At 42.8% G+C, this 14,634-nt stretch overlaps 1 protein-coding gene across 3 annotated transcripts in view; it reads left to right on the forward strand.

Annotated features, from left to right (window-relative positions):
• The first annotated feature begins 11,403 nt into the window (after nt 1–11,403).
• Nucleotides 11,404–14,634, forward strand: part of LOC112215928 (ral GTPase-activating protein subunit beta) — a 39,893-nt gene continuing 36,662 nt past the window's right edge. For all 3 annotated transcript variants that reach the window (XM_024375431.2, XM_024375432.2, XM_024375433.2), the window contains exons 1-3: nt 11,404–11,574; nt 12,327–12,533; nt 13,094–13,296. In XM_024375431.2, coding sequence (XP_024231199.1) covers nt 12,357–12,533; nt 13,094–13,296 — 380 coding nt within the window. In that variant the 5' untranslated portion in view covers nt 11,404–11,574; nt 12,327–12,356. The remainder of the gene's footprint in view (nt 11,575–12,326; nt 12,534–13,093; nt 13,297–14,634) is intronic.

Consider the following 14,634-nt stretch of genomic DNA (forward strand, 5'->3'; position numbering starts at 1 on the left):
ATGATCCGCTTGGGTTTGTGGCACCCTTTGTCCTGGCAGGGAAGCAGATCTTGCAGCGGATGTGTCGTGACAAAATCGACTGGGATGACCCCCTTCCAGATGACCTACGTTCCCAGTGGGAATTCTGGCTCCAAGGTCTACAAAACTTGTCTGAAGTAAGGATCCAACAAGGCTACTTGCCATCAAGTTTCAAGGAGGTGCAGAGTTATGAGCTCCATCACTTCTCCGACGCTGGTACCTCAGGTTATGGAGAGTGCTCATACCTCAGAACAATCAACACTGACAGAAATGGAATAAAGACAGAAGAAACGCAAGGATTAATGACATTGTCATCTTGCAAGATGATACTGCACCATGCAACCAGTGGAAATTGGCAAAGGTTACAGAAGTGTACCCGGGACAGGATGGCCGGGTGGGAAGATTCAAGTTACTGATCAGTGACTCAACCCTAGATGAGAGAGGTAAGCGCATCATCAAACCCACCTATCTGGAGAGGCCCATCCATAAGACAGTCACCCTCCTGGAAGCCGATCAAGAAACCTGCAGACCCCTTTCACAGAAATCACTGGTGATTGGTGGGAGTGTAACTGACAGTTAGACTTACAGGTTATGTCGTTGTCTTTTGTTTGAATTGTTTACGTGTCCGCTGTGCGGGGGAAATGATAATACAAGCGGAACTACGTAGCTAATACTGTTGTAACGGGGATCCTTATTGTAGCAACACACTTTTGGAGGGAAGGCAATCCTGCGCTGCGTTAGCCAAGTTTTCATGTCATCGGGTGTAGTTCATACAGGTTGAAGAGTGTATGTTAGGATGAAGTGTGAATTCATGCCAGGAATAATAAGTGTGAAGTTTGATTTCCTCCCTTCTGTAATAAGCAGCCAATGAGGTATTTTTTCCTTTATTCATGTGTTTAATCTGAACCCATTATAACGCTGGTTAAACTGTTATGTATGTAAGCACTTCAGAGTTATACCAAGCTAATAAGTCACTCGTAAGATAAGGTTGTAAGAGTGTGCTTAACTGTATTTTTCATTTACTTTATAGTTCTCGCGGAAGGTGATAATTCTGACTAAAACTACAGAATAAAGCCGCCAGTTAAAATCAAGGAATGGTTGTGCTCGTGGTTACTGAAGGGAGCTACATTAATACTATTTATAACATAGTTATCATGGCTCAGGAGAAGACACAGATGCAGATAGTTCAAAGTAACACATTTTATGACAAAAACAGGGGGCAGGCAAATGACAGGTCAAGGGCAGGCAGAGGTCAGTAATCCAGAGCAGAGTCCGAAAGGTACAGAAAGGCTGGCAGGGCCAGGGCAGGCAGAATAGTCAAAACCGGGAAAAAAGGGACTAGAAAAAAAACAGGAGTACGGGAAAAACGCTGGTAGGCATGACGAGACAAGATGAACTGGCAATAGACAAACAGAGAGCACAGGTATAAATACACTGGGGATAATGGGGAAGATGGGCGACACCTAGAGGGGGGTGGAGACAAGCCAAAGACAGGTGAAACAGATCAGGGGATGACAATAGTATCCTATAGTATTTTTTAATGTGGGGATCTGCTCAAACAGAGGGCATGATCACTCATTTGACTAATTGCATCCTTTTGAGTGAAATGTACATAATATATCATAACGAGGGCAGATTCAATGTCAAGTAATGGGCCACAAAGACCAGTAATTTCACCAAGCATGCTCTTAGGTGTACTGTATATCCTTTCTGTGTCCTTCTTGCTGTGTGCAAATAAAACTATTTTCCTCCAGCAATACATTCCATATTTTGAGTGACCTATAAAAAAAAAATTCAGGGTCCTGATAATTCAATCAGATTTCCAGATTCAAAATGTATGAGAGCATGAGAGTGACCATAGATTAAATAATGTGTAACTTTGTTACTGACGTGAGTTCAAGATAGTTCAAGATAGTGACAGACATCTGTCATTGGAGAGAAAGTTACAGTAATTCTCAACGGACACAGACAAAGCTACCGTGACCTTCTCCTCACAAACGTTACTGGTAAGGGCAAGGAATGATGATTACAACAAATACAAATCAGTATGTGCTATATATTGGATAGAGAGAATACAATGTAAATGAACATACATGAAAACAATGTGCACCATTTTTCCAATAATGATATATATTTCTTTCAGAGAGCAAGAAGAATATGAACATTTACTGAATAACTTGCAGCTGAGAGCGAGAACATAGAGAAAACTCATAGTGGCTGGCGTTATAAGTAATGACAAATGTATTTAATAACACATTGAGAACATCTTACAATCACATGACAGATTATATCTCAATAAAATGATTCATAACCATTTTGTCTCCAATGAATTACATGCGGCGTAAAGCATCCATGTGCTGTACTTCCTGGAGGTAATCACTGATCTGTAAGTGGATGAGTGTAGACATGGTGTCCATGTCATTGCTCTCACCAATCTTACAATGGCAGATCAGTGATTTATTTGACAAAAGAAAGAAGCAGGGGTCAATTTCTTAAGTACTCAAACTTAGTCCCCTCGGACTAACTCAGTCTGTGTGATTGATAGGAGAAATGACCAATTCGGCTGTGTTTTTATCAGAACTATAAACACCAGGGCTGAAGTATGGATAGAGCTTCTCAGTGGCTGCGTTTCAAAGTCATAAAAGACACACCCTCGTCCACTTACCCTTTCCTTATACCCTTGGGGGAATCCCATATTTGTTGTCGGTTCAAATGATTAGCCAAGCAAGGGAAGTTTGCAACGAAAGCCCCTTAATTTTATAGCTATCATACAGTAGGCATATATTAATAATTATATACTTAATATAAGTAGACATGCAATCGTAATTGACTGTAGTGCATATAAAGCACCCATAAGCTACCAGTGGCTGAAAACACAATCATCACGGGATGAACAAGTGACAAGATTCCGGGCAAGGGCGGTCCATTCCTTCCTCCCTCGCCCCTTGCTCTGCAAGTGTATACTTGTCAGACGTATTGATACGTCGTCAGAAGTGTCCACTTAATTTGAGGGCGGAGGGGATAGGGTGTGTCTGTTAAGTGTTTGGAATGCAGCCAATGAAGGCTTAGCCTGTGAAAGAGTAAATATGAGACCTGGCCTTCACATCATAAAAGGTGTTTCAAGTTTCAAGTTTTATTGTCAAGTGCACAAGTACAGTGAAATGCCTTTCTCGCAAGCTCTTTCCCAGTAATGCAGTAATCAATATCAGTAGTACTATCAAATAAAGTAAAGTAGAACAAAAACACACAATAAATATAAATAAGACCATGAGAATATATGTAAGCTACACAGTGCCTTCAGAAAATATTCATACCCCTTGACTTATCACAGATTTTGTCGTGTTACAGCCTGAATTTAAAATGGATTAAATATGATTTTTTTTCAAACGACAAAGTAAAAACATGTTTTTAGAAATTTTAGCAATTGTATTGAAAATTAAATAAGAAATATCCAATTTACATAATGTAAGAATTTTTTAAAAATAAATACACAATGCAGAGGACGAGAGGTCAATAGATTACTAATGATCAATGGAAATAGTGTTATTTCTGTAATAGGGAAGTATTGATCAATGGGTCAGAGACATAGGAGGAATTTCAGTCCGGGACTCATAGCTACATGGCAAGTTCTCATTGGTCCAAATTGTTTATACATTGAACCTGAAATAGGATACTTGTTATTTGGCCATTGGCCCAGTTTTATTGCAAGGAATTCTAATTGGTCAACCACAGGTTAGGGCTGGGTTATAAAACTACATTCTGTCCCATTGTTCTGTGGAGAGAATCACTGAGGACAGGGGAGCATGAACATCAACCATCTATGTCACGTGTGCTCCGTCTCCGGCCTCTAGGTCATCAGGCTGCTCATCATCCTGCACACCTGTCATCATCGTCACACACATTTTAATTTTAATAGTCAGAATAAAGACGTCGCGTCCGGGAGCCGTTACAGGCTCTCATGCCTCAGCCAGATCGCCAGGCTCCCCTGCCGGATCATTGGGCTTTCATGTCTCCGCCGGATCGCCTGGCTTCCCTACCTCAGCCAGCTTGTCGGGCTTTCATGTCTTTGCCGGATGGTCAGGCTCCCCTGCTTCCACCAGCTCGTCAGGCTCTCATGCCTCAGCCGGTCTGTCAGGTTCCATGGGTGACCAGTCCGCTCCTGATCCCCGGGATCGCCCCTTGGGTTGGCACCCTGCGGCTGGAGCCGAACACACCGGGGAGGAGGTACTGTCACGTATGCTCTCTCTCCGGCTCTCTAGGTCACCTCCGCGTCTCAGCAGAGGTGACCGATCCGCTCCTGATCCCGGGATCATCATCTTGGTCGGTGTCCTGCGGTCGGAGACGCGCGTCGGGGAGGGGTTACTGTCATGTCTGCTCCCTCTCCGGCCCCTAGGTCATCAGGCTGCTCATTATCCCGCACACCTGTCACCATTGTCACGTGCTCCAGCGCTTCATGACACTCACCTGGACTGCATCGCCTCCTTGATTTACCTTCCCTATAGATGTCACTCTCTTTGGTTCCTTCCCCGGGCATTATTGTTTCTGTTTTATGTCCGTGCGTTGTTCGAGATTCTTGTTTTGTATTATGTTCTGTTTATTTATTAAAACATTCACTCCCTCTACTTGCTTCCCGACTCTCAGTGCACATCGTTACATCGTTACAATCTACCTCCCCACATGATTTGTTCTCTTTGAATTAAACCTGTTTTTCTCCCCCTGATCTGCTTTGGGGTCTGTGTTATTTAAGAGTAACATCAACTGCTAACATTTGGTGCCGTGACCTGGAAGAATTGGTCTGAACAACAACAAAAACTCAACTGTGTGTTGATCCAGAAGAAAGAGAGAAGGCTGAGCGCAACCCACTTTGGGGAGTCAACTCTTAATCTCCTGATTGACGGCATAATTGCTGGGTGAGTCTAGACCAATATAATTTTAAAAGAAACAAATCAGGTTAAAATTAGTGTATGCAATGAGTGATACACATCTGTGATGTATAAGGATCAAGTCCTTTGTTTTCTATAACAGGGGTTCAAGTCCTATATTAAAAGGTTGAGTCCCTTCTTTTTGTGAAACCTTCTTGTTGCATAGAAGTGAATTGCTAGTTGAGTTGCAATTTTTACACTTGTGGTTAATGTAAGTCTTCAACAAGCTTTTTGAAGTGAACATAGGTTTTATGAGAAGCCAGGCCCTATAGAGACAATTTGTGTTCTAGAAGAGGTCTTAGTCCTCAAAAGGGCTTATACATATACTACCATTAAAACATTTGGGGTCACTTAGAAATCTCCTTGATTTTGAAAGAAAACCTTTTTTTTGTCCATTTAAATAACATCAAATTGATCAGAAATACAGTGTAGACATTGTTAATGTTGTAAATGACTATTGTAGCTGGAAACGGCTGATTTTTCTATGGAATATCTACATAGGTGTACAGAGGCCCATTATCAGCAACCATCACTCCTGTGTTACAATGGCAAGTTGTGTTAGCTAATCCAAGTTTAGAATTTTAAAAGGCTAATTGATCATTAGAAAACCCTTTTGCAATTATGTTAGCACAGCTGAAAACTGTTGTCCTGATTAAAGAAGCAATAAAACTGGTCATCTTCAGACTAGTTGAGTATCTGGAGCATCTGCATTTGTGGGTTCGATTACAGGCTCAAAATGGCCAGAAACAAAGACCTTTCTTCTGAAACTCGTCAGTCTATTCTTGTTCTGAGAAATGAAGGCTATTCCATGCGAGAAATTGCCAAGAAACTGAAGATCTCGTATCTGGGATGCTGGCCTTCTAGGCAGAGTTCCTCTGTCCAGTTTCTGTGTTCTTTTGCCTGTCTTAATATTTTCTTTTTATTGGCCAGTCTGAGATATGTCTTTTTCTTTGCAACTCTGCCTAGAAGTCCAGCATCCCGGAGTTTTGCTATTACATTCCAAATTGAGATCAGGTATATACAATTTCCTTTGATCATCCTAGAGATGTCACTACAACTTGATTGGAGTTCACCTGTGGCCAATTCAATTGTTTGGACATGATTTAGAAAGAAACACACCTGTCTATATGTAACTGATGTGAAATGGCTAGCTAGTTAGCGGTGGTGCGCGCTAATAGCGTTTCAATCGGTGATGTCACTCACTCTGAGACCTGAAGTAGTTGTTCCCCTTCCTCTGCAAGGGCCGCGAGCCCAGGTTGGGGTGAGGAGAGGGACGGAAGCAAAACTGTTACATACTGTATATAAGGTCCCACAGTTGACAAGTCCAAGAAACTGTCCGCAGATCGCCGAGGTAGAATTGTGATGAGGCATGCATCTGGGGAAGGGCATAAAACAATTTCTAGAGTGGTGAAAACATTCTGTAGTCTGCTGAGGAAAAAATGTAAACATTTCTTCTGAATGTAAAGCGCTATGTCTGGAGAAAACCAGGCACAGCTCATCACCTGTCTAACACCATCCCTACCGTAAAACATAGTGGTGGCAGCATCATGCTATGGGGATGCTTTTCGGCAGGGACTGGGAGACTGATAAGAATTGAGGGAACAATGAATGGAGCCAAATACAGGCACATCCTTGATGAGAACCTGCTTCAGAGTGCAAGCGACCTTAGACTGGGGGTGAAGATTTGTGTTTCAACAGGACAATGACCCCAAGCATACACCCAAAGCAATGCTGGAATGGCTTTAGAACAAGAATATGAAAGTCCTTGAGTGGCCCAGCCAAAGCCCAGACTTGAATCCCATGTAAAGACTTGAAGAATACTGTATACCGGCGCTCCCCATCTAACTTAACAGAGCTTGAGAAAGTCTGCAGGGAAGAATTGTTGAAAATCCCCAGATCCAGATGTGCAAATCTGATACAGACATACCAAAGATGACTCAAAGCTGTAATCACCACCAAAGGTGCTTCTACAAAGTATTGACCCAGGGGTGTGAATACTTATGTAAATTACATGTTTCTGTATTTCCTTTTCAATACATTTGCAAACATTTCTAAAAACATGTTTTCACTTTGTCATTATTGGGTATCGTGTGCAAATGGGTGAGAAAGAACAAATACATATTATCCATTTTGAATTCAGGCTGTAACGTAATAAAATGTGGAGTAGGTCAAGGGGTATGAATACTTTCTGAAGGCACGGTATTTACAGGATTAGTAACAGGGTCAGTGCCAATAGCATATTTACAATGTCCAGGGATACTTGAGTGGTAGGGGTAAGGTGACTAGGCATCAGGATATATGATAAACAGAGTAACAGCAGCATATATGATGATTGTATGTGAATGCGTGAGTGTGTGTAGAGTCAGTATGAATGTGTGTGCGTATTATGTGTGTGTGTCAGTGCGAGTAAGTGTGCATAGTCAGTGACATTTTGTTAGCTAATTAGCAGTTTTATGGCTTGGGGATAGAAACTGTTCAGGAGCTTGTTGGTGCCAGACTTGTTGCTCCGGTACCGCTTACCGTAAGGAAGCAGAGAGAACAGTCTATGGCTTGGGTGGGTGGAGTCTTTAACAATTTTCCGGGCCTTCCTTTCACACCGCCTGAAATAGGATGGCAGGGAGCTCGGCCCCAGTGATGTATTGGGCTGTCCGCAACACCCTCTAGCACCATGTGATTTAGGACTTTATCGCCCCTAGTGGCGTGAGGAGACGTGTTGATGGAAGTTGGGCATTACGTGTCTTAACGACGTGGAATTAAAATCACCGGCAACAAGAAAAGCAGCCTCCAAGTGCATGGTTTCCTGCTTGATTATAGCCTCGTACAATTTGTTAAGGGCCAGATTGTTGTTTTTCGTCTCCTGAGATAGAAAATAAACAGTAATTATGATAACAGCTGAAAACTCTCGGGAGATAGAAGGGTCGGCATTTGGCCATCATGTATTCCAAGATAGGTGAACAATGGATAGAGACTTACGCTGTGCTAGTTAGCACACCATTTGCTGTTGATGAAGAGGCATAACCCTCCATCTCCAGCTCTTTGATGAGCCCTTCAGAATGCCTCTAATGCTTTCTGCTTCTCCTCAACCATTTCAATGAATTCACTCTGGATTCTCTCAATGGGCCACAGCAGAGCAGTGAAGACCTGCACACTGTCTGCTAGCTTTCTCTCTGCGTCTTTCCTGCTGCTCTTTTCTGAGTGTTGGATCTCCTACACTTTCTGCAGTCACACCTGGATCATCTGCTGCGCTTGTGCCTTCCTATCTCGGCACTGTTCCTATAGTAGAGGGACATGGTGGTGAGTCCTGTGGTCCGTCACAGTGCAGAACTGACACACACACATCTGGTTCGTCTCACAGAACAGCTCCACAAATATGTTGTGCTTCTTACACATCCGGTCTCCCAGTTTCTCCATAGGGTGTATCAGATATGTGTCTTTTCAGGACAGGGGCTATCTCATGAGGCTGCAGGTGAGTCTCAAAGTAAGAGGTGAGACATTGCAGGCAAGACTTTAGGGCCTTGAGCTTCCTCACTGTGCAGACTTCACAGACCACTCCTCCGGGCTCGGTAGGGGACTGATCTCTATCTCTCATCTTCTTAAAATGATCTAAAAGATCTCTGAATGCTGTAATGAGTTTTAGCTCTGGTATTCTGTAGAATGCCTGCTTACACAGTGGACATTGACACAGGTCAGTGGTATCCCAGTATCTGCTGATACAGACCATACAAAAGTTGTGTCCACATGCAGTGGAGACTGGCTCATTGAACACATCCAGACAAAGGAACTGATCTACAGACAGAAGACTACTCGGGGGCTCCATTTCTGAAACACAATAAAATAGAATCCATGAAATTACTTCAGGAATGAGTCAGCTTTAATAAGAGTCATGTCATGAGTCAGTATAATCAGAGAGAAAGAGGTGAAGCGAGAGGGTCCACTCCCGTCAAAATCTGTCCACATGGGAATACAGCGATAAGCAGACCGCGTGCCTCCCAGCCATTGGGAAAATGACTCCCATTGTTATTATTATATCTCGTCATTTATATGCAGTATCTCTGGTATAATTCACTTTGAAAACCAAATGTATCATGATTTATAGAGCCATTTAAATGATTCCTCACGAAACCCAGAAAAAAAAGAACATGTAATCTACAAAATGTAATCTATAGAATAGTCCTTCGGAGGTAGGATTGTTGACATTGATATTTGACATTTGTATCTGATAGCATTACTGATAAATAATTGAGCAAAGTTAGCATATTTATTACATTTTGACCTTACCCAGGCCTCCTTTAACACTCCATAGTGTTTCATTTGTAGGTGCTACAAAGCAAACATTGGTGTCACATGAAGCTTTTACGGCTTGCTCTGGTAATATGAGTAGTATTTTGATTTCTCCCCAAAGAATTGACATTCATTTATGAATATTGAAAAATGGAAACATGAATATTCAAAATATAAATGTTTTAATATAGGTAGTTTTTCAATAGATTGTTGAACATAATATAATCTAAGGTACATCAAAGTTCCACTGGGATCTCTGCTACTTTTAGAGTTATGATCCAATTTCCAAGCATTACCAACAGTGACTGTGTAATTGGATCCAAAATCGTCGCCCTCTGCTGGTGATTTGTAAGATGTGCAATGATACAAGTAAAAGGAGAGCTGTGATTGGTTACATTGGTTACATTGCCTTCTATGCCAATTTCTCTGTATAAAATAGGCCATAACCTTAAAACTAGCAGAGATCCCACTCTGGAACTTTGATATGCCCGTAGATTATATTATGTTCAACAGTATATTGGAAGATTTGCCAAATAAAATATTCCATATCCCCCCATCACTCTACTCACCTGAGAGTAGTTACTCTGTCTCGGTGTGGTCTCGACACTCTGTAGATGTGTTGTTATCTTTACGAAGAGCGAGTTTGTTCTGCATGCAGTTCCAACTGCACTGAACAAAAATATATACAAAACATGCAACAGTTTCACAGATTTTACTGAGTTACATTTCAGATAAGGAAATCACTCAACTGAAATCAATTCATGAGGCCCTAATCTATGGATTTCACATGACTGGGAATACAGATATGCATCTGTTGGTCACAGATACCTTTAAAAAAAAGTAGGGGGGCGTGGATCAGAAAACCAGCAGTATCTGGTGTGACCACCATTTCCCTCATGCAGCGTAAGACAACTTCTTTGCATAGAGTTGATCAGGCTGATGATTTTGACCTGTAGAATGTTGTCCCACTCCTCTTCAATGGCTGTGCAAAGTTGCTGGATATTGGCGGGAACTGGGACACACTGTCGTACAAGTCGATCCAGAGCATCCAAACAGGCTCAATGGGTGAGATGATCGAGGACTACAGGAAAAGGAGGGCCGAGCACGCCACCTCTCATCGATGGGGCTGTAGTGGAGCAGGTTGAGAGCTTCAAGTTCCTTGGTGTCCACATCACCAATGAACTAGAATGGTCCAAACACACCAAGACAGTCGTGAAGAGGGCACGACAAAGCCTATTCCCCCTCAGGAAACTAAAAAGATTTGGCATGGGTCCTCAGATCCTCAAAAAGTTATACAGCTGCACCATCGAGAGCATCCTGACTGGTTGCATCACTGCCTGGTACGGCAACTGCTCGGCCTCTGACCGCAAGGCACTACAGAGGATAGTGCGTTTGGCCCAGTAAATCCCTGTGGCCAAGCTTCCTGCCACCCAGGACCTCTATACCAGGCAGTGTCAGAGGAAGGCCCTAAAAATGGCCAAAGACTCCAGCCACCCTAGTCATAGACTGTTCTCTCTGCTACCGCACTGCAAGTGGTACCGGAGCGCCAAGTCTAGGTCCAAAAGTCTTCTTAACAGCTTCTACCCCCAAGCCATAAGACTCCTGAACAGCTAATCAAATGGCTACCCATTTTTACGCTGTTGCTACTCTGTTTGTTATCACTTTACCTCTACCTACATGTAAATATTACCTCAATTACCTTGACTAACCTGTGCCCCCGCACACTTACTCTGTACCGGTACCCCCTGTATATAGCCTTGTTACTGTTATTTTATTGTTGCTCTTTAATTATTTTTTATTTTTTAACATTAACATCCAATTCACTGGTGTACATTCCTGCAGTCAGCTTACCAGGTAAATTGACTATTTCAGCTCATGAAACATAGGACCAACCATTTTATGTTGCATTTATATTTTTGTCCAGTGTAGTTTAGGCCTATATATTTTATTCACCTGTGAAGTTCCTAAACACACTATTATTTGTGGGGTGGGCATCTACTATTATGTGTGTGTGCCGTCATCTGCACCTAACTTGGATGAAAGCCATTTAACTTGGAAGTTGTTTAGACCACATTGTTCTCAGCGCAGGGAAAGTTCACAAGGAATGAAGCCACTCATTGTCCATGTGGACAATCTGTTTTCGACTTCCCCACATGGGGCGCTCATTCAACATCGTCTTCCTCCGGTTGCCAATGACAGCAGTCAGCTGAGGATTTTGCATTACTTGATTCAGTGTAGCCGAAGCAGCACCGTAGTCCTCTAGCCTTGACATTGTTGGAGAATGCCTAAATTAGGATAGCTGGTGTTGTGAAGACAAGTCACCTTGTTATGAAAACCATTTCCCTTGGAGCAGGTAAATGCAAAATGCCCGTAGCTTGCTTCAATTGATCGAGCAATACGTAACTTAGCTAGCTTGCTACCGCTAACGTTAGCTAGCTATTAACAGTAGGTAACTGGTGCTCTTTCAGTAAATGCTAAATTAGCTTACCCTTTACGGGAATTAGTTAGCTGGTAAACATGAATAAGCTGATAAGATTTGATTATTTGGTCACCGTCACAACGAATTGGTTAGCTAGGTAAATGGCAGTGCTATCAGCTAGCCGTTAGCGGTTAGTATTATTATTATTGATGAGCGGAATAGAGAGGTTAGCTAGCTAGCGTTGCAGATGCTTCCTGGTTTGAGTTGCTACGGTGGGGTTAGCTCAGGTTAACCAGCTAGCTAGCTAGCATGCTGTGTTTCCATAACGTTTCAAGTATGAACCATAATGTTACCTAGCTATCTTCGCGTATGCTAATATTTAGCTGGCTGGGTCTTAGCTGTGTAGGTAACGTTAGCTAGTAACGTTACGGTTAATGCATGTATTTTCTCCATGATACAGATAGTTACTTATCTCTAACGGGTGTTGACGTCCACTTTTCACTGTCTACCTTTTAGCTTGCTAGTTATGGCTGGAGTCAAATTATGAATAGTTTAAGGTCTTGTACTGTCTTGTACCTACCAATTCCTTCCCCTCACACAAAGGCAAAATGACAGTCATGCAACATCTTCACCATATTACTAGGAACCTAGCTAATGAGCTATATTTATGCTCATTGATTGTGCAGGTGGAAACAGTAGAGTGGAGCCGCTACACAATGTACTCAGACTGGCGCTCGCTGCACCTAATGGTGCAGAGTGACCAGGGCCACCTCAGTGTCCTTCACACGTACCCTGGAGGCGTGGGGTTGGAGGTGGCCAACGCAGTGGTCAAACCCCTGGGGACGGCCGCCATCCCCATGGCCACCGAGAACATCCTCAAGACGGACAAAGAGGTGAGGGATGGACAGAGAGTATTGTCATTGATGTGGGTTAGAGTTAATGGGGCCTTTCTGCATGAGGCTAGCCTGGGTGACGTCTGTCTGTTTCTGCCTTAGCCAACTTGTTGTTGCCTTGCCAAGCATAGCATTGTTGGATGCAGAAACAGTTCTTCGACCCCAATTTGTCACATTAGCAGTGTCAAGTGAATCAGAGGGTAGTAGATGCCTCAACCATTTTACACTACAGAGCTGAGCCGAGTTGTACTGTGCTGGCCCGGGATACACTTCCTGAAACCGTTTTGCATTGGATACTGGAAATAAAATATTTGAGCCATCACAGTACGGTTTGGGTTGGCTCACTAGCGTGAAGGGTAGCCTATAATGCCTGATTCACACTTGGGCTGATCGGAATCGTACTCTGCTGGCTCAAATGTTTTCTTTACGCTGTCCATTGCAGCACAGTAAGCACAACTATGGTGGATACGTTACCAGGCCAGCCCAGTACACTTTGGTTTGGCTCGTTTTGGAGCTATAGTGTGAATCGGGCATAACTGTCTCTTTGACTCTGGTTCCAGGTGAAGTGGACCATGGAGGTACTGTGCTATGGCCTAACTCTTCCCCTGGAGGGGGACACGGTGAAGCTGTGTGTGGACGTATACACAGACTGGATGATGGCCCTGGTGATGCCCCGGGACTCCATTCCACAGCCGGTGGTGAAGGAGCCCAACCTGTACGTCCAGACCATCCTCAAACACCTCTACAACGTCTTCTTACCCAGGTACAGCCACAGTTGAGCTGAGCATGCACAAATGCACACAAAACACACACACACATCAGGGTTTCCGTTATGAAAATATATCTCCGGTCATTTGACCGGCAGCATTTTAATTTACCGGACATTTGAGAAATGTACCGGACCCATATGCATTGGGTGCGTAATCTGATTAGGGCGTCCACCCACGGTGCTCAGAATGACTGAAATCACATTTCGATGATGGTAATTAATCTTAACAGAACATGCAAGTAGAGGATGTAATGACTTGTGTCCTTACCGTACACTTTGAAGATGTTAGAATAACTGTCCACATTTAATTTTCCTCAGCCAACAAGACGAGTAACGAAAAGCAAAATCACGGGGAAGCTATGTCTTTGGGGAAGCACATTTTCACCATTAAAAACGCACCTTTATAATAAAGCATTACATGCATCATTGCGATTTATGTAAAATAGCATACTATTCATAATGTGATGACTCGATTGGATCATCATTTAGGCGAATAATATAACTTAATCACTGGTCGCAAAAAAAGATGGCTGAGCGCGTTTCGTGTAGAGGCCTTGGCTGTATCAGATATGTTTCTGCTTTCTTTGTACTGGAAAAACACATTTTCATGCAATTCTACCATACTTTATATGACTGGAGATATTAGCAGAATCTTTTTTTAATATTACAGGGTAGCCTACTCTGCCAACACTGACATACAATCAATAAAAAATAAATTGTACATTTTATAGGCCTACGAGAAGGGGAGACACAAATAGAATATGATGTCCATCTAAACTGGAGGAGGAAATTATTGTCCAAAAACAAACTTTTAAGTAGCACTGACCCAACATTGTTAGAGTGAATATGCACAGTGTGCACTCACCTGGGATATGGCCGATGCTCTAGGACAGGATATAGGTTTTCTGTTGTTCACTCAATTAAGTTGAGAATTTTGTTAACTTAAAGACAGATGAGTCTTTTCATTGTCTTCTCTTTACAGCAATAGCCATTTGCTTTTCAAACTATACTACATAACCAAAAGTATGTGGACACCTGCTCGTCGAACATCTCATTCCAAAGTCATGGGTGTTAATATGGAGTTGGTCCCCCCCTTTGCTTCTATAACAGCACCCACGCTTCTGGGAAGGCTTTCCGTTAGATGTTGGAACATTGCTGCGGGGACTTGCTTAAGCTGCATTAGTGAGGTCGGGCACTGATGTTGGGCAATTAGGCCTGGCTCGCAGTCAGTTTTTCAATACATTTCAAAGGTGTTTGATGGGGTTGAGGTCAGGGCTCTGTGCAGGCCTGTCAAGTTCTTCCACACCTATCTCGACAAAACATTTCTGTATG

This window comes from Oncorhynchus tshawytscha, linkage group LG16 (assembly GCF_018296145.1).
Source record: "Oncorhynchus tshawytscha isolate Ot180627B linkage group LG16, Otsh_v2.0, whole genome shotgun sequence".
Classification (NCBI taxonomy): domain Eukaryota; kingdom Metazoa; phylum Chordata; class Actinopteri; order Salmoniformes; family Salmonidae; genus Oncorhynchus; species Oncorhynchus tshawytscha.